This window comes from Falco punctatus (genome assembly GCF_963210335.1).
Source record: "Falco punctatus genome assembly, chromosome: 2".
In the NCBI taxonomy this organism is placed as follows: Eukaryota; Metazoa; Chordata; class Aves; order Falconiformes; family Falconidae; genus Falco; species Falco punctatus.
In genome coordinates this window covers 29,226,829-29,250,982 of record NC_137581.1, presented here as the reverse complement: position 1 = coordinate 29,250,982, position 24,154 = coordinate 29,226,829, and the positions used below count along the sequence as shown (strand labels likewise).

Here is a 24,154-nt window from a genome sequence, read left to right as displayed (position 1 = left end):
AAGCCACAGGAGCTGCAGCAGGATGATTCATTTATGGTCCCCAACGCTGCACCCTGTCACCCGCGAGGGAGGGGAGGGAGCGAAAGGTGACGGTATTTGTCAGCGGTGGCAGAAATAGCCACGTTTCACGTTTCACTAGGGAAGTGGGGAGGCAGGGAGGGAGGTCAAGACAAATGCAGTGCTCAGCCCCGTTTCCAGGCCTGCCTCAGCTGGGAGGGAAAAGCAGTGCCCAGTTTTCCTTACGGGCAAGGATTGGCCCACTGAAGTTTGTCTGAGAGGATCCTAGCCGTTCCCCAGTGTTTGTGTTGTGCCTGTCAGCTAGGGACAAGGATGGAAACTCTCTCTTCCCTTTGTGCGTTATGTACCAGCTCACCTGGGGGACAGCTGAGATGACTTCCAGTGGTCAAGGGGTTCCCGAGGAGGCATTTGTGTTTTCCTGCCCTCCATGCCACAGCAGCCACTGGGTTCCACTTGACGGGCAGCCACAGTGGAGAGTTATTCTTGGTTTTCTGCTGGCAGAGGGGTTTTGCCTGTTGAAGGGCCAGGACTCTGCCCCCATGCTTGCCACTGGCACAAGCCAGTGGCTGGGATGTGCTCCCGGGCTGCCTGGGACAGGGGATGCTCTGCAAAGCTGGGCAGTTTTCAAAGATAAGGGATAATCTTATCTTTAGAGCTGATTTTTAAATAGAACGAATCCTGATGCTCAGCACGCTGCAGCCACCTTGGATAAGAGAAAAGGTGCAAACTAAACAGCTGCCCGGATTGAAGAGCAAAGCTGTGAGCTTGTTCCTCAGGTTAGTGATTACCCCCTGAAATCAATGGGGTTGCTCAAGCAAATTACCATTTTGGATATAAGAAAACTTTATGGTGAACTCGCCCTAAGCCTCCCCGGTGAGGGGATGTTTGCTTAGTGCTTTCTGAGGGGAGAAATGGAACTGGAGGCGCATACCAACAGCTGCTCCTAAAAACCTCCCAGTCCCTTAGATCAGGGTTTATTCCATTACGTACATGTAGGAGACAATAGCTGTAACATAGCAGCAAATGTAAAATTGTTTTGTAAACCTGGATTTATAAGCCCACAAGCTATAAGACAGAAAGGGGGTAAATAAAAGGAAAAGAGGGAAAATAATACAAATAATACTTCAAGTTTAGCCACATTTTAAGCTGAAAATGAACATTTCAGCAGTGTTGCTCTCAGTGTGATCAGTGGCTGTGTTTTGCTCAAAAAGGCTCTGTGATCACCGATTGTAAAACCCTGGGAAACATTGCTCTAATGAAATTATTGGAAGTTACTTCCCCCCCCCCCCCCCCCTTTTGAAAAGTGTCGGTTTAGGACAGCCACGAGGTACACAGGCCTCAGTGTGGCAGTGCTCTATCAGGTTGTCAGTGATGCTGAGCAGTGGTATCCAGGCCCAGGTTGTGCCGGTATCCCGAGGGTGTAAATTTGAGTTTCCGATTGCCCCCAAATTGGAAGCAGCTGCCAGGCACGGGAAAGGTTGGTTGCCTGAATTCAGGGCTGCAGTCCCATTGATTCCTCTGTCATTGCAAGCCGTGTGATTTACTAACCAGAGCGGTGGAGAGGGATGAAGGCTGCCTAAAGCCACTCAAGGCACCCCTGCGGCCGGCATGGCTGCCCCGGGTCCTGTCGGGATGCAGCAGGGAGGAGAGGGGCTTCCTGGTGCTTTGCAGAGGCCAGCCATCCCACCTGCTAATCATTCTGCACTTCCCTCTCTCCCAGACCTGAAGCACCTCCTGCTCCTTTGTAGGCGCTTTCTGCAGATGTTTTAAAAGTGACTGACAAGCTTCCCTGCTGCGGGGGCCGCTTGGCTTCTGTCTTCCCCCTCCACAGAGAAAAAGACCCTCATCTGAGGGGTGTTTGCAAGCGTGAAAAATGTAGCTGAGGTTCTTTTTGCTATCTAACAATTATTAAAGATATGGTGAAGCAAGCTTGGCGGTCTTCCCAGGTGCCTGCCATGCCTCTCCTGCTTGCCCAGTGCTGCTGGTTGTCACTCACTTATGGGAGCCGTGGGGGCCTGACCCTGCGCGTTGGCTTCCACAGGAGCTTTGTCGTTACTGTTATTGCTCCCAGCATCAATCCCCCCTGCGAGACAAGACCGGTGCCCTCATCTGGGATGTCAGGCTGGGGCCCCTCGCTGTTGGGTCCTGCTGGAGGAGACTTTGTGGTTGTGCATCTGCCAAGGAGAGATGTTGGAGGGGATGTTCCTTCTTCCAGGCTGCATCGACTCCCCGGGTACGTGCGTTCCATATAGTATGTAGGTTTGGTTCGAGCCTAACTGCCACCCGAGGCAGTTTTTCTGCAGCGTGATGATAATAGGACTGACAAAAACTGTAGCTAAAACACCCAACCTAACATTTTGCTGCTGCGAACCAAGGAGCTGGGAATGGCCGCCTTTCCGAAGCTTCACCCTGTGCTGGTTGCGTGGTAGTTCATTTTCTGCATGGAAAAGTGATGGTAAAGAGGGGAGGGAAGCAGCCCTTGCACTTTTGAAGGGTCACATTTCAGTTTGGCAATAGGGAGCAAGTGAGGTGGGCTTGGGTCGGCCGATGCCTGGCCCGCAGCCCTGCTGTCCCCAAGCCACAGCATACCTGGCTACATGCCCACTGGCTCAGGGCTGTAGCCCCTGGGGTGCCTTGAGCCCCAGGTTTCTGAACATTTAAAAAAAAACACCTGGCTTTCTGTCTTGGCAGTGGCATTGTTTGGTGGTTGGAACGGGCTGTGCAAGGCTCGTTCTTCATTCTCCACAGCCACCGGCATAACTTGTCCTTTGTCTCTTCTTCTGCAGCACATCCCCCAAATGGGCGTTTAACCAGATGCCAGTGTAGGAAGCAGGCAGCTTTCACCTGCCTTATCACCACTGCTGAAGTATTTCAGCTGTACTGCAGCGTGGAGGGGATTCTGCATCCTTCCCTGAGCTGTCCCTGGGTCTCCTTCTGTTGCCAAAGTGCTGTGTTCTTAACAGGAGCAGGCTTGGGCATGGCCAAGGAGGCCAAAGCTGGAGATAGTGCCTGGTCAGGGGGCTATGGGGGATGTCCCTGCTGCTCTCCAGGATCTCCAGTGCCTTGAGATCCAGCAGCATTGCTTCTGGACATCAGCCAGAGCTGAGCGGTAAGTGCTGCAGTTTTGCCTTTCACCGAGCCCTGGGAAAAGCACTGAGACCTGTTAATCAGACCTTCTCCTTCCTCCCACCACGTGGAAATGGGGAAGGAAAAACCGGCTCCCCTCCTCTCCTGGCCGGGATGGGAGAGAGAAGCTGTTATTTTACTTTCCATTGCCTCGTAGCTGGAAGGAGGAGGAGAAAAGAGGATGTGGAAGGGGAGAAAGGAGAGGTTTGAGGCATGGGGATCCCCATCAATGACCACACTGGGGTCTGCCGAAACCTGAAATGGGCATACAAGGTGAGCAGTCCGCGGTGTGGCACCCTCACCCTCAGAGCAAATCTTTACCGAGTCGTATGGTAACAGCATGGAGCAAACTGGGAAGGCAACCCAGAGAAAAATCTGTCACATCTGCGGTTGTGTCAGGGGCGTTGCTGGATGTTATTTGTAATATTTAATCATTATTTTTAGTTGTTCCAGTTCTTCCCAGACAGAGAAGGTCATTCAAGCCATTGCTCAGCAAAGAAAATGATGTTAAGCTGGTAAAAAAAGTGAACTCCTGTGGGTTTGTTTTTTCTCCTTTTCATAATTTTGCCATTTTCACTTTGGCGGGTGCTGAGATTTCCTGCACGCCTCACCTGAATGAGGGCTGAGCGTGGCAGTTACAAAGATAAGGGCAGAGCAGCACAGAGATATGGAGGTGAGTCTGGGTTAAGGCTTGCCAAAAAAACCCAAAAAACCCCAAACCGACCGAAAAAAAAAATAAAATAATGTCTTGGCCACAAGCACAAGGGGTATGTGCCAGTGTGGTGGGCACTGGGCGAGGGGGAAGCTGGCAGAGGGCGTGCAGCCCCTGCCTGGCCCTGCCTGTTTCTGTGTGATGCCTGGAGTGGGTGGGAGCCTCTTGGAGAAGGGCAGACAGGCCTTCCACGCAGATGGGATGGGTCTATGCACCAGACAGCACATGCTGGTCCTGGAGAAGGTCACTGTGGCAGCAGGTCTGGAAGCAGCTCCGGGGTTATGGCTGTGGGTTGCCTTTGTGGTGTGTGGCAATGGTCAGGGGTGCTGAAAGAGCACCCCACGTGTCCAGCTGGTGTGTGGCTTGACGTTGCTGGCATCATGTACCTGAGTCAGAAGGAGCTGTTACTGCTGCAAGAGGAGGCAGAATCAGGTGTAAAATGTGATACAGGGGAAGAACTTACAATCCTGTGGCAAGTTTCCCTTACTTTTTCTGCTCTTTATATACTTAAAAAAGAGAAGCTGAGAGGTTTGGGGCCTTCCACAAGCATTTATCTTGGGCTGCCAGCTCCAAACCTACCCTTCCTTGAGCACAAACTTCCTACTTTGCTGTGGGCTGGTGTAACAGTGTCGTGTGGGACGAGCAGTGCCTTCTCTGCCTCAGCAGTGTGATGCTACCCAGAAGTAAATGACTGCAGCGGCTGTCAAGTAACGAAAATTAAATGTGTGTGTTAACACACCTCTCCTCACTCAGATTCTCATAATTAGGCCAGATAGAGCAGCTACTAATTTGAATAGTTTCTGTGGCTCCCCTCAGACAGTCTTTGCAGCGGCAGTCCCTGATTTAATTGGGCTATGGAAAGACATTACCCTTTTCTGAACCATTTGCTAGACCTGCTCACCCCCACAAATACTGACACATGATTTTACTGCACAGAAGCCAAACATAACAAATCAACAAATAACTCATGGTATCTGATAATCCAGGTGACATAGGTGAATAATTGCCTAGAAACTTACAGGAAGACACTTGAGTGCTGGTTTTTTTTTGATGGTGTCAAACAAACTGTGAGTATCAGCTTGCATGGTTTGGCTTTTTGCAGGAATGGAGATAAAGATTTGAGTCCAGGACATCTAGGGCTAAGTCAGTTCAAAGGTTCCTGACGAGGGTTTGTCTCTGGGAAGAATGTGCTTCACGCCCCATTAAAGTGGTCCTACGTGGAGATAGCTGTGGTGCACCAGGGTGCTTTTGCTGGTGTGTAAGGCTGTCCACGCCATCCCATGCCACCCTAGAGCTCCTGAATCCCCTGTGTGAACAAGACCCATCATTCATGGATCATGAAGTCAAAGTGAGGCAACGTAACCTTCAAATCCGATATCATGTGCAGTGCAAGCCAGGCAGCTTATTAATTTCAACTAAGGCATCTTTTTTTCAGAAAAACCAAGCAAACAAACATTTGGGACTTAATAATTTCCAGCAATAGAGAGTCCACAGCATCACTGGGTAAGTTGTTGCAGCGGTTAATTATGCAATGGAGTTACTGTAAACTCAAGTTATACCAGTGTGACTGAATACAAAATTTGGCCTAGTTACCCAAAAGGAGCAGCACTTTGAAGTTGCTGTATGTCTTTAAATAAAATTATTCTCCAGCAGAGGATGCAGAAATGCAAGACTTTTCCTCTAAAGCGTACTCAGCAGTCAGTCGGTCTCCAGTGTACTACTGGAATATTAATACCAAATCCAAATTGCGCCCATGTTTAAGACAGTTAATTGGACTTTCCTACACATAAGTCTGTCTGTCATCGTTAGGGCTATATTGCTGCTGGCTCTGATAACATTTTTATCTGTTAACTTCCAAGCTGCTACGACTAACACCAGCTACTCATGAAATGAGTCAGCTAACTTTCCTTTTAACCGTTTGTTCTGCTCCCTGAAGGTGTTACAAATGTTGTGGTATGACAAGCTGGTCGACACTCATTCCTTTAGAGCTTATGTAGCAATTTTATTGTCACAATAGGCTTTCTAAAAAATGGGGTCAGAGTTTTGCAGCAGCTGGGAAGAAACATTTCCCACTTCAGTGCAAAGACCTGAGTGAAAACAGTCGTTTTGATTTATTAAAAAAAGCATCTTATTATGAAAATTGGCATTACAATATCCAGGTTTTTGCTCCCACAGGAACAATTCTTACAGGCTGTCTGAATTATCTAGAAACTGCCAAAGCAGACTTAAACTGGATTATAAGGAAATACCCTGCAAACCACTGCAACAAATCATTACTAATCACAATCAATTGGGGTGATTAAAGCTCTGAAATCTGTCCTGAAGTTGCATTAATGAATGAGAAACTGCACACAAGTGGCACTGCGGTTCTTCTTCCCAGCCAGCCGTTGTGCCTATCATCTCCCCTCTCACCCAGCAGGTCGGAAGATTTTTCCCTTGAGCTGATGTCCCGATAAATGGCTTTTTCATGCTGGGTGAAATTTTCATGGGAGGACTGGGGACATTTATCCCAGAGAAAGAAGCAATGCTGTAGCTTGTTACACCCTAGAAAGATGTGAACTCCTATAGACTAGTCACACCCTCACTCAGGTAAAACATTTTCAGACTAGCTAACTTATCTCTTCACGTGTAAAATGTCTGTGGTATTCGTCTTAACTTCCTGTGCCTAACTGCTGGTGCTATGGTTGCTGTAATATATGGCCAAGAAGCTATGCTTTCCCACCCCAGATGTGAACAGAGAGCTCCAGCATATATTTATCTTTTTTTGCATACTTCACAGAAAGATTTTGAAGCTTAAGAAGTCTCTGGGATTATGTTTGTTCAGTGTTTCAATAACCTCCTGTGAAAATACTCACAAAGGATTATTCTTCTTTCTGGTCCGCGATGATTTACGTACTCCTCCAACTCAACGTTTGCTTCGTGCTGATTATAAGGGCCATAAAACCATTGCACTGAAATGCATCATTTCCAGAGGCCACTTGCTCTCTTTGCTGGGAGAAAATGAGGAATCACACCCCAGAGGATGCTTCCTGGACAGAGGATGGAGCTTGCACTCCTCAGGCTGCACAACAAGGTGACAAAATGCAGCTGTGCCAGAAGTCCACTGTCACCAGCGCTGGCTGGGAGCAGAGTGCAATGGGTGCCCCCGGGTATGTTTGTGGCTGACAGCATCTGAGGAAGGCCCCATAAAGTCTAGTTCTCCTTAATCCATCTCCTCAGCAGCCCAGAAAGGCTGGTGTAGTTGGTGGGATGTGCGTGAATCTGAGCCTTTGAAAGATGGAACAGGATGATCCTTCCTCCGTGCTTACTGTACTGGTGTGAACTTGGTCTGCGTTACAGAAACCTTTTATAATGTCCCTGTGTTTTATCCTCATCCAAATCACCCAGAAGAAAAAAAAAAGTCCGAGATTATCCAGCGCCCAGGTTTCCATGCCCCCTGGGAGACAGACGTGAATGTCCACCACCTGCTTCAGCTGGGAGCTAGAAGGTATGTCTACAGACATCGGTGCACCCGCCTGGGGAGAGCAGCAGTGTAATTGCTGAGTGGTGAACAACATTTATCGTGTCCTGGGATCCTTCCCCATGTACACCCACTTTATGTACTGCTTTCCTGTTTAGAGGGGAGATTATCTCAGCCTGCAAACACTCCTGTAGCGAGTTAGCTGTGTGCAGCTCTCCTCCGTGTGGCAGAAGTGGTGGCAAGGATGCCCGATGTAAGGAAAGCTGTGCACCACAGGACCTGTCCTCCGGGCTGCCCTGCTGCTGACTGCCCTTTTTGAGGCCATCTCCTCCAGCTGCTGTGCTGCAGTAACCCATGTCCACACCGCGCCTGCGGCACTGAGAGTGCCGTCGGCTCTCAGTGGGTTTCGCAGCCACTGGAAGAGGCACTGCTGGGAAGAGATGTCAACTCCTGCTTTAGGGTGCTCCCGTATCCCAGGACAGCACAGATATCCCTCAAAGGCTGGGAGAGGTGACCCAGATCCAGCGCATCGTATCTCCCCAAAGGGTGTTGCTGCAAAGCGGTGCTTGTTGATGCAAGTGCTTCTTAGTGACAGGAATGAGGTAGGCGTGTTTTAATGAAGAGTGGCTTTAGCTTCACCACAAGTCCCTGTGTGGGAGGATTGCTTTGCCGTGGGGGGGCTCACCCCGCTCCTCTGCACGGCCGCTGGCCCCAGGCGCTGGGGGATCACCCCTCTGGCTCTGGGCAAAAGTCACCTGAAATCTCTCCTTGCTGGTGGTGCTGGTTTTGGTGAAGGAGGCGATGAGCTGGGCTGATAATTGTGTCTTCACAACAACAACAGATAAGCAAACATTTGAGGAGGAAGAACCTAGTGAGGGGAGAAAAAGAACCTGTATTTCTCATGGTATCAGGACACCGGTGCTTGGCTCACAGTTGGATGTGAGCTGTGGCTGTTTCAAGCCAAAATGTTTTAACAGGGCAAAAGGGCCAACTGGTCTTGGGGGCTGATCACCTTCCCCCTTCTGTAGGAGCTAAAGGGCTGTTTCTCCAGGGTGTCTGCTCTGATTTAATACTCACCTGAAAGGAATCAGGAGTGCCTCTGCAAGCACCTAGTGCTTCTGTGAGCCTACGGTTCATCCCTACGCACATGTACGTGGTTCTGCATGAGCCAGTAACAGAGCATTTTATGCTTCATTTTTTTTTCCATAGTCTTTGTAAGAATTCCCTGTTTTTACCTTCAGCCGTTACTTACTGAGTAAACGGATGCACTTGCAGGGATATTCATCCCTGGCGTTCATCCAGGTTACCTGGACAGCTGCCAGAGATCCTTCACGTTTGTTCTTACCTTTGTGAGCCCTTCTCCCACAGCATAGCTTCTCTTGGAGAAACCTGGCATCTGACCCTGGCATTGCTCCTCCGTTTCTGTGAACAGTTTTGTGGTTTGCATGTTCGAGGCTGTGTTCTGCTTTTCTGTCTATCTAGTTCACAAATACTCACTGCTGAAATGATCCTGTAGCAGAGCTGACTGCACGGTGCTGTGTCCAGCAAAAGCAGGTTTTTTGCTCTTCAAAACCTTTCCTGCTGCCTCTTAGTGCAGCATCACTTTGTGAATCAGTGTCTCACTTCTAATGGTGAAGAGCCCTATTCATAGTCAAGATGATATTTCTGGCACTGGACATAGCCATCTTCTGAAAAGTCTCTCCTGCTGCTGTCTAATCTTTCACTTTTTAATTGTGCGGGTTGTGCATCAAAAACCTGCTTCAGTAGGTACTAGAAACCTTTGTCTGAAGACTCTTGCAAAAAGGTTTTGCTTCTTTTAAGTGAAACAAATCTTTGGAGAGCCACCACTGCTAGTGTGTGGTTCTTCCCATGCTTTAGATGGTCTTCAGTGCTGTTTTCTGTAAGTTCATTCTCAGTGCTTCTTGCCGGTGTCTCTGTGGACCCTCAGTTTGTATGCATGCATTGCTTTAAAGTAGTTCTTTCTACCTTCATGAAAGGACAAAAAACCCCTCTTGCCGTGTTCAGTGCATTCCTGGGATGCTTTGATGGCCTGGAATCCCTGGTTGCTGCAGTGAGGTTCCTGCTCCGCTGGTCGCCCTGCCTCCCCATCGCTCTTTGCCCTGCCTCCACTTCTGATACGAAATCAGCGTTCTCTGCTGGTAGATAAGGTGAGCCCCGCAGCAAAGCAGCTAACGAAGATGAGTCTTTGTTATAATAACAGGTTAACAGACGAAGGGAGCGATTTGAGAGGGAGAAATCTACTTTACCCCACAGTACCAGTACTGGCTGACTCCATCTGCAGCTCTTCCAAACAAGAATATTCTGGTCTCCTAAAGGCCATTGGTAATTCTGACTATAATCCATGCAGGGGAATCAGACTTGAAGTCCTTGTCAATCTTCTCTCCCTTTCCACTGACACCAGCCCATTTTCAGGTCAACATATTCATTTATAAGTTGCTATTAAGTCTACAACACTGACATGGCATTTCAAAGTAAATTCAATAGCAGAGGTTGAACAATGCTCACAGATTATTAATTTAGGTAACTTCTATCAAAACAAAGGACAAAGATGCTTTTAAAGAATAGTCTTTTATTAATACCATCAATACTATTATTACGCAGTACTAGCAAACATATAATTTTACATTTAGCTGTGAATTTATTTTACAGAAAAGAAGATGGTTTGCACTTCCAGCTGAAGATCTGTTGTATATAGCATGGCTGCTGCCTTTGATTTCTTGTCTGGAGTGATGTGATTCACCTTTGTATAAATAAAATGTGCGCACTCTCAGTCTTCACTGCTGTTGGACACCTGTAAGTCATCTCCAAACTTAGCAATATGTGAAGGCTTTCCATGCAGAATTGGAGCGACGGCGCTAGCCAACACATTGTCTTCAAACACAGAATTTGCCTCAAAAGTATCAGCTGATATTTGATGTAAATTGGCTCAAGCATTTGACAGGCCTTAAAAAAAAAAAACAAACCACACAACAAAAAGGCAGCTGATTGACAACTGTGAAAGCAGATGCTGCTTTTTAATACTGCTTTGAGGGAGGGCTTGCTTGGTCAATGTCCTGTCAGTGGTGTGACTGTAAAGTTTGAGCCAGAGCCAAAGCTTACCAACTCTTTTGCTTGTTGGCATGCTTTGATGTCTAATTTTGCGAGGGCTGGGATTACCCTCAGAGATTGAGCGCAGGCTGTTGAAGCAGCTCGCCTACCTCTAGCAGCCTGCAGGAAGGATGGGATTTGCACCCAGCTGTAGAGGTGCGAAGGTCTCCAGGTCAGCACCAGCTCTTCTGCACTGTTCCCATCAAGTCAGAACAGAGGATGGCTCAGCTCTCCTGGCTTTCAGGCCAGGCTTTGGATAAATGAAATTTCTCTGCCTGGTTTTCTTCCTCAACTACAAATGGAGCTGAAGACGTTCTAGATGCCCAAGTCATGGCAGGTGAATCTAACCCACACGCTGAACTGCTAAAGGAAGCCGCACAGGCTCTCAAACGCCTGTCTCCCCAGAAGCCTTGGCCAGCACAAAAACGGTTCGAAAGCCGCTCTTCCAGCTTATGACTGGGAAGATTGCAGGTACTTTCCCCTTTGCCTGGAGATATTGTTAGAAGGCAGCAGAGGCCCGTTTTACTGCCATAACAAGTTAATTAACTCCATTTTCCCCCAACTAAGCTGAGCAAAGGTTTTGTGCAAGCCACGTGTGCTATAGTGAGAAACAGGGCTTTTCTCCCTCGTTCTTGCTGTGCCCACAGTGATATGGCTAACAAATGCTGTTGTCTTCTCAAAAGGAAAATCACGCTTCTGGATTGTTTCCAACGGCCTGGGTTGCTCTTTTGGTTTCTAACTAAACTCGCTGCATTAGAAGAAATCCCTGTTGCGAATTGCCTGCTTCCCTCACCAAGCCCTTGTGAATCATCCACCAGGGAACAACACGGTGCTGCTACCGTGCTGAGCGCAGCAGCTGCCAGGCTGCTCTCCTCGTCTGCTGCAAGACGATGCCCAACATGAGCATTCAACAGCTTTCACAAGTTGTTCATGCGACTTTCAAAATTTTTGGCCTTTTTTCCCCCCTCCCTGTTGATTAAAACAAGTTATGCCACCAAGGTTTTGCAAAAGAGGTTTCCAGATACTTTTTGATAGCAGGGTTGCCGATGACAAGAAGTGTTAAAACCCTCTGCAAATCAGGAAACTTATTCTGCGGTGCAATCTGTGTAGGAAAAAGTTCACTTGCCACTTTTTGTGCTTGGCTCTGCCAGTGCAGATTCAACATCTCCCAGCTTCGATTCCCGTGAAGCACTCTCAAAATATTTGTCACAGACTGCTTTTGCTCAAAACTTACAGGAGCAGAGCAAGCTGTGCAACACAGCATGCCAGCATGCTTGTGAAAAATCCCTTCTGGATGCCTGTCACTGCTCTGCTTAGCATTTACCTTTGCACTTGCTATAGCCATTTTCTTGACCTTGCATTTGCCTCCATGGCACTTACCCACTTCCTTGCTCAGCTGCAGATCTCGTTGGCTGGCTCAGACATCGCTGCACACGCAGCAATCTGTCAGCTAGACAGTAACCCCACTGAGGAAGAGATGTGCTGATTTCATCTGACATTGGCACATGAATTTGATTAAAATATCAAAGAAAGAATCCATTGACGCAGGTGTTTTTGTAGACCCATTTGCGCGATTTCACAGACGTTGCTCAAATAGATGGTTTTTCTGACCACCGTAAGGAAACCTTGGGTTTGATCATGGAGGAAGAGTCACCACCCATGCTGTAACAGTGGTGTTTGGGATGAAGAGTTGTGGAATCCATGTGCCAGTGACCCACAGCTAAGGTTTTGCATACCCTCCATCTGGCTGCTGAGCTACCCTGGCTGCTACTTTCACAGCACCAGCAACCGTTGAGTCTCCTTTGTCACCTGCAGCTGGATCAAGCTGAAAACCAAAGAGGGGATGAAAGAGAGCTGGGTGACAGCTTCTGCAGGGACCTTCTGGGCTGTGTTGGGCCACAGGGTACTGTCATGTCCCTGGAGAAACAAGGATCGAGGGGAAGGATTATAATGCATATTTGTAATGCTGCAAAACTGCAGGAGGACAAAGAGATATTCGTGAAGACCTGTCAGAAAAACAAATAAAACTGAGAGCTGTTCTGGTGAGTCAGAAATATTTGGCACTTTGCAAACTACAACACTTGATAACCACTCAGCTGCTGAGAGATTCAGTGTACTCAAGGGTAAGGTTTACAATCTCCCCTCTTAGCTACCAGATTTTGATAGCTTTTTAGGAAATTATGACATCTTTTTGGGCTTCTTTGCCCTTGTCGTCTCTCTTTGTTTTCTTCTCCTTTTCTTATCTTTCCCACCCTTCACAAAGACCTCCACAAGATGACAGAATACTGCCCTTTTAACTCTTTCTCCCTCTCCTCAAGCTGCCAGATGTTCAGCACTGGTTAAAATTGGTGCCCTGGAGGGATCTGAATAAGACAAGAAGTGTAAAACACAGTTGTTGTCCATCAGTCAGCCTCCAGGGTGACAAACCTGCAGGCTGCTGGTGACAAACCAAGTCATCTCCCAGCCTTGGGCTCCTGCCTCTGTAGCTTCCTTCTCCACAGCCTTGGGGCTCTGGAGAGGGTAAGCCGTGCCCTTGCCTCTGTGCTTTTCAGCAGGCTGAGGCATAGAGCCTGCCTGCTTTGGGGAACTGACTTTGGATGGGTCACACGCTGCTGTGCTGCGTTTTGGGTGTTGCCCTGGAGGAGGCTGTACATCTGCTTCACTGTCGCCCTGGAGGAGGCTGTACATCTGCTTCATGCCGTAAGTGCCCCTCTGCTAACAGCGGGGAGTGTCACACAGGGTCAAACCGGTGCTGTATTTGCACTCCTGATGTAGTTCCAATATTGAAAACACCCAACTCATTAGATTCACATGATGGAGCAGCAAAGAAAGTGCCTATTTATGAAGGCTGAGGAGAAATCCACAGAGATGTGGGTTGCTGCTATTTGTCTGGATGGCACCTCCTGACATCACGAGTGGCTGGAAAGGCTTGTTCAGGAACAACGGAGAAGGCAACTCTGCCTGGATGCCTTAAAGCCCTCATGCAATGCTTTCAGCGTCTAGAATTGCATTTCTTGGGGTTTTTTTTACAGAAATCTTATTTTGCAGGAAGTTTGATGTACAGGGAGGGTAATGCTTTCTGAGTCTTGTTTGCAAAGTGATTTTTCAAGCACACCATAGAGATTTTACAAGGAGTAAAATGAGGTGTTTAAGTAGAAAATAGAAAAAAGCCATAAGAAAAGATTTCACTAAAAAAGAGTTATAGGTAGATATCAGCTGAAAGGAAACTCTGGCAGGTCTGGAAAAGGAACAAGCAGTCCTGCTTTTCTGCACTGAATTTCCCGTAATGTGAAAATGCAGTTTTGTAACAAAACTACAAAAGGCTCAAGTTTTTAACAAAGTCATATATGTTAGGGATTTCTTTAAAATTTATTTTTGGCCCTGGTCCATTTTATTTTGACTGCCAAGTCCTTCTTCAAGAGTGTATCCAAACACTCAGTGGCCATCAGTGCTGGATCCTCCTGGCCAGAACGCTAGCAAGAAATGTTGAGGATACCTTGGCATTTATTCAGGTGGGTCAAGAAGAGCGCAGGTGGCTGCTTGGGACACCATTTCATCAAGAGCTGTCAGTCCCTGGCATCCCTGAGCCAGGGACTGAGTCGATGTGTTGTGCCCGGCTATTTGGAACGGAGCACCACTGGGTGAGGGCTCCTTTGCCAACTCCAGATCTCGTGTCTTTTTGCAGCGCTGCCTGGCTTTGCTGGAAACACCTCAGGGAAGCACAGCCCAGGGGTGCTTGCTCTAGACTTGTGGTGCTGCAGGGCAACGTCAGCTGTGCACCAGGATTAAAGGGAAAAGAAATGCTGAATGGCTGATGCACACAGAAAGTGAGGCACAGGACCAGCTCTGCAGCACACGCTTGACCAGGTGAACTTTGCTGCAGTGTAGACTTTGGAAATGCAAAATTACTTCTGGCTGCAGCAGGGGCAGGAGCTCTGGATCTGTTCGCCCATTAAATCTCTGCAAGGCGCACTGTGGCGGGGATGTGAATGTGGCTGGAGTGAGCTCTCTGGGAGACACCCATGCAGACCTGCCCCGGACACCTGCGGAGGTCGCCTGTTGTCCCTTGAAGGCACAACTCTGGGATGACAGCCTTTCAGTGCCTTTTAGGTATTCGTGTGGATTCTTTGTTTTGCAAAAGCTCTGATTTAGGGTGCTTTGATACATGACCTCTTTCTTCATATAATGGACAAGTCTCATTTCTCGTTTCACACTCATTTTCCTCCTTTCTACTTTTTGCTTTCCTTTCTTGTTGTTTTTTCCCTTGTGACTTCTTTTTGTGATTTTCTTATTTTCCCGCACCTTTTCTTCCTTTTTTTTTCTCTCCACTCGCTCTTTCCCTCCTGCCCCTTCGTTGTGTTTCCCATTCCCCAGCAGTTCTGGCACCCATCAGAGAGGACAAGGCATCCCTGTGAGTCTGTGTCTCAATGAACCGATCCTCACCCCGGCAAAGTGGGGGTACCAGAGAGTCCAGCTGCTGGCTAAGATTCTGCTTTGGTTTTTGTTTGCTTGGGATTTTTTGTGTTTTGGGTTTTTTTTTTGTTGCAAGATGCTTCATCAGCCCGTGAGGTTGGTAGCCACAACTGGAGCAAAGAGTGAAAGTGGGTGGCTTTCAGGGAGCCACTGCTGATTTCTTTGCAGCAGCAGCATTTCTGTAACGTGTGGGTGGACGGATCCGACAGCCCCACCATTTACCCCTTCGTACCCAGGGCTTTTCTCTGCCTTGAGCCCCCTCCTGAATCTCGCCATTCCCCATCTCCTTCTTGGATACAAAGAGAAGCCACCAAGCTGCTGCCCGCCATGTGCCTTCCTATTACTGATCATGTGGCACAAGCTCGTCTGATCCTGGTTGGGGTTTGCTATTCGGGGCTTGGCAGATACAAATGTAAAATTGAAACTACTCGTTGCTCATTTTATCTGGTTTCAGGCCGGTACATGGTGTGCCTCTGCCTTGAGGCAGAACCTGATGCTGGGACCTGGCTGGTTTCAGTTTCATCAGTATATTCTCCTCGCAGGTCAGGTGTAAGAAGGTTTGCATTTGCAGTGCTGGATCTCAAAGCACTTAAACTGTTAACTAACAGGGTTGCAGACACTTTTTATACCTATTTTACAGAGGTAAAAAAAAAAAAAAAAAAAGCATGGAATTACTACTGTGTTTCGTGAGAAGAAGGAGAGTGTAGCTGCCTGGGGTGGTTGTCCTGCTGTGGACATTTATACCATGGAACAGTATTTGTATGCTACAGACCTTACCTGTTGAGCATCCGGCTCGAACACTGACTTCTGTAATGGATCAGTCACCAGCAGCACAGGAATATATGCATATATGTCAAAATACTGTGTTACTATTGTTGTCTAACCACGTTTGCATCTATATAAATTGAGCTTAAAATGCATATAATGATACCGTGCATACGCATTTGTGCAGCATATACATAATGCACTCATTTGTATGCAAATATAGTTGTATATGTATATAAATATGCTTTTCAAGCATGACTTTAACAATGGAAAAAAACACTTTTTCTTTAAAGTAAGCTTCTGTTATGGCACAGCCTCCATGCTGATTCTGGCTATAAATTATTTTTCTCGTTGATGACAGGTAGCTATCAGTTTTCCAGTGAAACAAAGGAAAAGAAGATGAAATAGTTTTCAAGCATTGCATTGTACCATGCCATGAATTTTCCTTCCTACAGGCTGAAGAGAAACCACTGAATTATACCGTAACTGTCAAGTGTCCTGGTTTTAGTTTGTTGCTCAAACACAATAAAATTATTTAATATACAAAAGCTATCATGCGAAGCCAGTCAGTTTTTCCTCCAGCAATATATCAAGGAAAACAAGAAATGAGAAACGCACCTGAAAATGTTGAAACATTGACAGTAGGATGTGGGAGAATATTGTAATAGATCATATTTACGACAAAACAGAAACTCAACACCCTGAAAAACATACACACCACTTGAACTGTGTTTACTTCGAGGCACGTTGGCCTTTGCATAGGGGTGGGCCGGGTGATTCAGCTGAATCTGAAACCTGATAAACTCTTGCCTTCTGTTTTTACATCACAGCCAGTGATTGCACATGACACACTAAAAACAGATATCGCTACGTGGACACTACCTTTGGTATTTATCATATCAATCCTGGTAAGGATCATTTCTTGTGCATATTGTACTTCAGTCTTTCACTTACGGATGTCTATACGTGGGTGATGGGGGATGTATGTTTAAATGGGAGATCTTGAGCCTAGATTGTAAGAGTTGAGAGATGAGTTTGTGTCAAATATTTTCTTCAGTTTGCCTTCTTTTTCTGTTTACAAAATGTGGCAGCAGACTGTTGTTCCCAGTAACACGGGATGCCTCATTTGAGCTTGTTCAGTGAATATGGTTTTGTCCAAATGCTAAGTAAGAGCCAGACTGAGCAGGAATTTGAGCTGCATTAATCGCACCAACCAGTGAAGTTGTATTATTATTTTTCTTGGACTGGAAAAAACTTATGAATGCTTCTGACGTGAGCTCTTGCACAAGGAAATTTAAAATTAAATTCTGATTCCTTCAAATAGTGCAACTTGGAAATGGTTTCCATGAAACCTTGTTCTCAAATCTTAATTGTTTACATTTTTGCAGATGCTGAGAACAAATGAGGTATGAACAACATCAAGGGAAATTGTCCAAAAATACATAGTAAAAATTTTTACTAGCTATTTTTAATAAAAAAATATGTTTTAATATTAAATTCTTTCTTCATTTACGTAACTAAATATTTGTTGTGGTACTTCTTTCAAGCCAGGGTGGTCCAGCTTCAGCAGCCGCTAAGTCTGCAGTGACGTTTTGGCAGCCCAACGCCCAGCAGCTCCATCTCCCAGTCTGGGGAGCACAGCCCCACCATCGCCCCTCTTGATGTCTCCCTTTTAACCTTTCTCCTGGCAGCAGCACCCGCTGAGCCCTCCGGCTGCTCTCTGCCACCAAAGCTGCTGTAGAGAAATTGGGGAAGGAGGAGGGGGTTGGCTGCAGGCTGTGGTTGTCCAGTTTGAAGACTTACTGCTGATTGCTGATGGTGAAGAAGAGGAGGAGGAGGAGAAGGAGGAGGATGCAGCAGCTGCTGTGAGAGCCCCGGTCGCAGCAGCCCAGCTCCCTACAGCATGCAGTGAGGAGGTGAAGGAAACGGCACTTGGCTGCATTTGGGCAGCTCTCCCACCAGCATCCAAGGTTCTCCATCTCCTCTGAGAAGAAGGGGTGGGCTGCCTGGAGGCTTTCTGGAGGCCGGAGCTGCACCACTTTGTGCGAGGATCTGGCAGTTCTCGACTCTAAAAGATGTCCAGTGAGGTGGGCAGCCAGCATGGACACATGTGGCCCTGATTTCAGCTGTCCAGGTGTAAGTCCAGAAGGGCCTTCCTGCCTCTACGGGGAATGTTCAGGATTTGGTACGGTGTGTAGCAGGAGACAGACCTGAGACAAGGTAACTTCAAATCCCTCACCAGCAAGTACCCTGACAACACTTTGGTGACGTGAATTTTGGTAAACCTAAGGACTGGGTCTTGGTAGGCTTGGCTTCTCTGCCCAGGCATCCTCTGTGAGGTCCTCTGCACATTATGTGGGTTCACGGTGGTCCAGTTCCCCCCCTGCAAAGCAGGACTGATCATTTTGCCTTTCTTTTGCCATCTCTCCACAGTGCCTGGCCAGCCTGTTAGCCTTGTGGTATGGCCTGTTTCTTACCGTTGAGCTCCGGAGGGCTGCAGCCCTGCTGGGGTGTATAGGTGCTAGCATACAGCGGGTAACAAGAAATATTATAAAAGTTTGTGCCAGGCAAGGCTGAGTGCCGTGTGTTTTGCTCAAGGAAGTGATCCCTTGAGATTATCGGCGTCCTGACTGTTGCTTCTGGCTTGCACAGAGCCAGCGGACACTTCTGGAGCCCTGAAAATCCTGGGGATGCTATGGCATGGGAATTGGAGATTACACATTTTCCATGCGCTATAAAACAAGATGGGTGGGATCTGCTGGCCAGAAGGCAGCTGGCTGAAGGTAAGTGTGAACTACTGGGAGCAAGAGCCTGGCATCCCCGTGGCTGGTCAGCTCCACCACCTGGGGTGGTAAATCACCCGTGGGAGGGATCTGTTTCCCTCCATTAACCATGGAGTGACCGTAAATGTGACACGGGCCTCTCCCCGAGCCAGCCAGACCCTGACCTGCCAGGCGGGAGGCGAAGGGCGAGATGGAAGGAGAGCAGGGGAGCGGGGGCATTAGCACCACCTAATTGTGGTGAGGGATTAGCAGATCCTTAAATTCCCTCTGTGGTTCTGTGGTTGGTGGGGAGAGATGCGCACTCCCAGGAGTGAAGTTAAGCTCCTGCTCTGAAACGTGCTGTGGAGGGACTGCCTTTCTCCAGCGGCTGTGTAGAAGTCCCCGACTGTTTGGGAGAGCTTCAGACACCCCGAACTCTCTTAGCTAGGCAGTGCCAATGCCCTGTGCACCCGGGACATGTTCAAACCCTGCTGTGTAGGGAAGCCCTCAGTTACCCTGGGCTGGGAGGGGATGTGACTGAGGTGCCATGCCACCGTTCTGAGACCCAGGCTCCTTGGAAACGTGGACTGCAGACAAAGTCAATGCCTTCTGAGAGATGTGAGAGAAAACTGGAGGTGCTGAACTCCCTCATCCTTCCTCAGAAAATAAGGTTTGCCCCAGCTCTTATGATACCAGGTGCAAATTGGTATTTTATCGTTGCTTTTTGTTCTGTTAAAACATTTTTACTCTCTCACCATGCACATATCTGTAAAAAAAAAAGAGCTGTACATATACTACAAGTGCTTTCAACTTCATGTAATCTCCTGCTTGATTTGATCAAAACCTCAGAAAGTGAATTATACAGACAGTAGTAAAAAGACAGTGCAGATCCTTTATTTTGGCTGCCTCAAACCCAGAATATGAATAGAAGCTCTGCTTTATTCCAGTGATGATAAAAGGCAATCTTCAGGTCTTTAATTTGAAAAAAAAAAAAAAAAAATACAAGTCGATGCTAAGGATGATAGGAGATACTGCATTGTAGAGGAGTGGAAAATGGGAGCAGGAGTAGGAGTAGAGAAATAAAAAGGTGGAGTGTAGGAGGAGGGCCGTGGGAGTAGAAAATGAATTGTGGTGCATCCATCAGCATTTTGGCATCGTGGGAGATGAGATAAACTTAATGCTGTCATTTGTAGATGCAGTAAAATTTCTTGTACGGAGCCATTGCTGTGCTGAGCTGTTTTAGGAGGAGGAAGCCCCCCTCCAACAGCCAAATGGATGGTTTGTTCACTGCAGTGTGTCCTAAGCGTGGTCGACGGCGTTTGGGGTGCACTGGGAGAGCGGTGCAGGTGGGTTAGAGCCTGCAGCTCGTGTGACCCTCATACTGTGTATGGCATGCGTGCCACTTCGTCGCTTTGACTCTAAAATTGGTTGACGTGAAAGGATTCCGCCCCCAAATACTTGATGGAGAGAGATCCTATGAGGAAAGCAGAGGATGATGTACACGTGGACTGGGACATTGCAGAAGGACTCACTCACCCAGGCGGTTCTGCCAAAGTCGGAGCAGACTGCCTGGATTACTCATCCCAGGAAAGTGCACGGCATCATCTCATCGGCCTTCATCCTTCCTCCAGGCCTCAGCAGACCTGGGCCCAGCCGAGAGCATGCAATAGTCAAAATCCCCATGGCAGATAAGCGCTGCCTGTTGCGTTGTGAGTCACGGGGCCCCGCTTGCCAAGCAAATGCAGCATTTTGAAGGCTCTGGTTTAATCAGTCTCTACTTCCATGTCCTCACTCCTCACTGCAAACTGCTGTCTGTACCTGCTGCTAAGTTTTAAGCTGCAAGAACATCAGTAATGTGGGGCACAAATGTGGCAGAGCCCTGCCAAGAAGGTGAGGTAAGCAACGGCAACACCACGTAGGGCCAAGAAAGGGCACTACAACCCTTATCCTGCAGAAAGAGCCGGGCTGAATGATGAACACACCGGGGCTTCCTAAAATTCCCCAGCAGTAGCTTTCTTTGAGGTCAGGGAATAACATCTCTACTTTTGACAAAATAAAAAAGCAAGGAGTGCAAGATTTTAAAAAAATCCTTAGAAGAAAGCCTGGGTAATAAATCCATTTAATTTAGCAGGATGGGTGCCAGTCTGGCTCTTAGGTTTTTTGTTGGTTTTTTCCCCCCCAGACACCAAGGAAAGAAAAAGAAAATGTTTCAGTGTTCTTGGGCACTTCTTTTGTTCTGGCTCCCATTTAAACACGTCAATTCGCTGTGCGTCCCTGGCTGCTTCTCACCATTATATAATCTCTGCTTCTTCAAGACGGGGCTTTTTCCCTTATTGCAGGGCAACTACTACACCGAGTTGTGTAATGCTGCTGGATAAAGCTGTTCCAAGCTGAAATGTGGCATGCAAGTTATTAGGCTGAACTTGGACTATTTGCCTTTTTTTTTTTTTAAACTGGAAAAAAAAGGGGTTTTTCTAAAATGCATGGGCTAAACAATATAAATTTGTGGGTTAAATCTTTTAAAGAATTTAGAAAACACAGAAATGACTTAAAGGCAAAGCGACTCCGAAATCTGACAAGCAGCCAACCTATAATAAGGTATAATCACCTTTGGCGTTTGGGAAAATAAACATGACAAAACCGGTGCTTTAAAATTTGATCAGTTACTATGCACTTATGCATATGTTGGACTAACTATATGGTTAGGTGTCATCGCATGTCTTAAAAAGTGTTTTCATAATAGACGTTATGTATATGTAGATGTATGATCTGTCACTAAATTATATGCTGTGGGCCTAAATCCAGTTTTATACTCTCTCTCCTTCATTATTGTTACTCATTTTCAGGAAATATTTTTATAGGAACAATGAACGGCATTTAAATAACATTACCGCTCTGTGCCTGGGTGCAGAGGAGGGAAAAGTAACAGGTTTGCTGGCTCAAGGGTGACAGTTACCCAGCTCCAGTGGTTCTTTGATGGGCAACATCAAATGCCGTGGCTGGCTGTGAATTCTGTGACTTACGAAGGCACGTCTAAAGAATGTTTTTTAAAAGCACTCCTCCTACTGAAAACAAAACAGATTTTCTAAGAAGTTGGGCTTGCCAGTTTGAACAAGGTGTCGACTCGTGCCTCATCCCTGGGATCGTTTCCCTAGCTTAAGCAAACGTCTCCCTTGTAATTTTAAACAGAGTAACACTCCTGTGTTGCCTCGAACATATATCTCTTTGTATGTTTATGGGCTCGGGTGGCAGAGGTGGCGTGTTCTTTAACTGCCGCCTCTTTGGAAGGGGGGAATACAAGCCTTACTAAATTGTGTGGCCTTGGGGTTTGCCTGGAAAAATATAAGGTTTGTTTAATAGTCGACTTAAAATGAAATTATCCCGAGCTCCCTTGCCTGCCCACGGAATAAAGCACCAGCTCACGGTATGAAAACACGCTCAGCCAAAGGGGAGGTTTATCACTTCGGGAGGCGCAGCCACTTTCTGGCGAGGAGCCGGCTTGGGAGGCAGGGATGGAGGCAGGGAGGCTGTCGCGGCCGCCGGTGCCGTCCCCCCGGGCGCGGGGGCTGCCCGGTCCCCCCCGCGGCGGGCAGGCGGGCGGCAGCGCACAGAGCCGGCGCTGCCGGGCTGCTGCTGGGAGCAGGGAGCCGCCCGCAGCCCCACCGTGCACGCTCTCCTGGCCGCCCCCTAACCCCAACCCAGGCGCCCGACGCCCCCCGGGTCGGCAGGCAGCGACCGGGGCGGAGATCCTCCTGGGAGCACGTTCCGTGTGCCCCGCAGCTCCCCTGCCCCGGCTGCTCCCCGCGCAGCCCGCGGCCGACGGGCGCTCACCCCCCGGCGAGGCGGGGGAGCTCCGGCCCCGCCCAGCCCCTCGGCGGCGCCGGGCCCGGGGCGGCGGGGGGCACGGCCGCCCGCCCGCCGCTGCTCGCCCTCCTCCGCCGCCGGAAAACAAAACCACCCAGAAACAGCACGGGGGCACCGGCACCCTCCTGCCAAACCGGCCCCGCGGCGGGAGGCGGGCGGGCGGCGCGGCGCTACCATTGGCGCGGCGCGGGCCGTCCCTCCCCGCCGGGAGGAGGAGGAGGAGGAGGAGGAGGAGGAGGAAGGCTGGAGGCGGGCCCGTGCGGGGCGGTCGCTCCAGTCGGTGCGCGCCGGGCGGCCGGGTCGCTGCCGTTGCTGCCGCCGCGGAGGGCAGGGAGCCGCCAGCCGGGTAGGGGCAGGGCGGCGGGGCCGGAGCCGCCAGGGGAGTTGGCGGCCGCGCCGTCGAGGCCGCGCCGGTCAGCGGCCGGAGCCTGCATGGGGCGGCGGCGCTGAGCCCAGCCGCCCCGCCGCCGCCGCCGCCGCGCTCCCGCCCCGGCCCCGCCATGGCCGAGGCACCTCAGCTGGTGGACATCGACCCCGACTTCGAGCCGCTGCCGCGGCCCCGCTCCTGCACCTGGCCCCTGCCGCGGCCGGAGTTCAACCCCCCCAGCTCGGCCACCTCCAGCCCGGCGCCGTCGTGCGGCGGGCAGCCCGAGGGGGCGGCCGGCGCCGCGGCCGGTGCCGGTGCCGCCGCCTCGGGAGCGCTCAGCGCCGACTTCATCAGCAACCTCAGCCTGCTGGAGGAGAGCGAGGACTTCGCGCCGCTGCCCCCCGCCGCCGCCCCCCCAGAGGCGGCCGCCTGCCGCTGCGGGGATTTCCCGGCGCCCGAGGCCGGCTGCCGCCTCCACCCGCCGGGACCGCCGCCGGTGCCGCCGGTGCCGCCGCCAGTGGCCGGTCTGTCGCCGGGCCCCGTGGCCGGGCAGCCCCGTAAGAGCAGCTCGTCGCGCCGCAACGCCTGGGGCAACCTGTCCTACGCGGACCTCATCACCAAGGCCATCGAGAGCTCCCCCGAGAAGCGGCTCACCCTCTCCCAGATCTACGAGTGGATGGTCAAGAGCGTCCCCTACTTCAAGGATAAGGGCGACAGCAACAGCTCGGCCGGTTGGAAGGTGAGGGGGGGGTGGCGGGGCCCCCCGTCGGCTGGGGGTCCTGGGAGGCTCGGCTGCGGGCGCCGCACACGCTGCCGTCCGGGCCGGGAGCCGCGGTGCTGCGGGCGGCCGGGCCCGCTCCGTCCCCCGGGCTGCTCGCTGCCCGCCGCGCCGTCTGCAGCGCTCCAGCTCCCTGCCTTGTTTTCTTTTTTTTTTTTTTCTTCCTGGAAATTGTACTTTTTTTCACCCTTCCTCGGGGAAAAATCCTAAGGGAAAAAAGCGTTTTCGCCCTGCCCCCGGTGGGGCGCAGGAGGGGCCAGGGCGGCTCTCCGCCTCTCCCCCCCCCCCCCCCCCCCCGCCCCGCCGAAAGGAAAAGTTCACGCCGTGTCACGGCGCCGTCCCCGGGAAAACGCGGCGAGAGCGCCGCCGCCTCCTGCGCCCCCCGGGGCGGCCGGGCGGGCTCGGGGTCCAACATCCGCGTCGTGGGGGTGGCTGTCGGGCGCTGGTCCCCGGGGGCTTCCCAGCCCCGGGGCGGGTTGGGGCGGGGGCGTGCCGGCAGCCGGCGCGGCGGGGTTTGCCGTCGGGCGGCGGAGAGGGGACAGAAGCAAACAGGGATGGGGAAAGAGCGGGGGCAGGACAAGGGTTGCAGAAACGGCGTGTGTTTAATGAGTAAGCCGCTGTACTTGGCTCGATGGCTTGGTTAAACTTGGGTTGCGGGAGCGCCTTTCTGCTGCAAAGCGGTGGGACAGCGCTCCCTCCCGCAGCCGCAGCGGGGGCAGCG

At 50.0% G+C, this 24,154-nt stretch overlaps 1 protein-coding gene across 5 annotated transcripts in view; it reads left to right on the top strand.

Annotated features, from left to right (window-relative positions):
• Positions 1-1,436: 1,436 nt before the first annotated feature.
• The window catches only part of FOXO1 (forkhead box O1), an 87,881-nt gene continuing 65,163 nt past the window's right edge, over positions 1,437-24,154 (top strand). Inside the window, exons 1-2 of one of the 5 annotated variants that reach the window (XM_080376058.1) lie at positions 1,437-5,359; positions 6,640-23,394. In XM_080376058.1, coding sequence (XP_080232184.1) covers positions 22,789-23,394 — 606 coding nt within the window. In that variant the 5' untranslated portion in view covers positions 1,437-5,359; positions 6,640-22,788. Of the gene's footprint in view, positions 23,395-24,154 lie in introns of all 5 variants that reach the window. The other 4 variants (XM_080376057.1, XM_080376056.1, XM_080376059.1 and 1 more) reach the window with 4 other exon arrangements.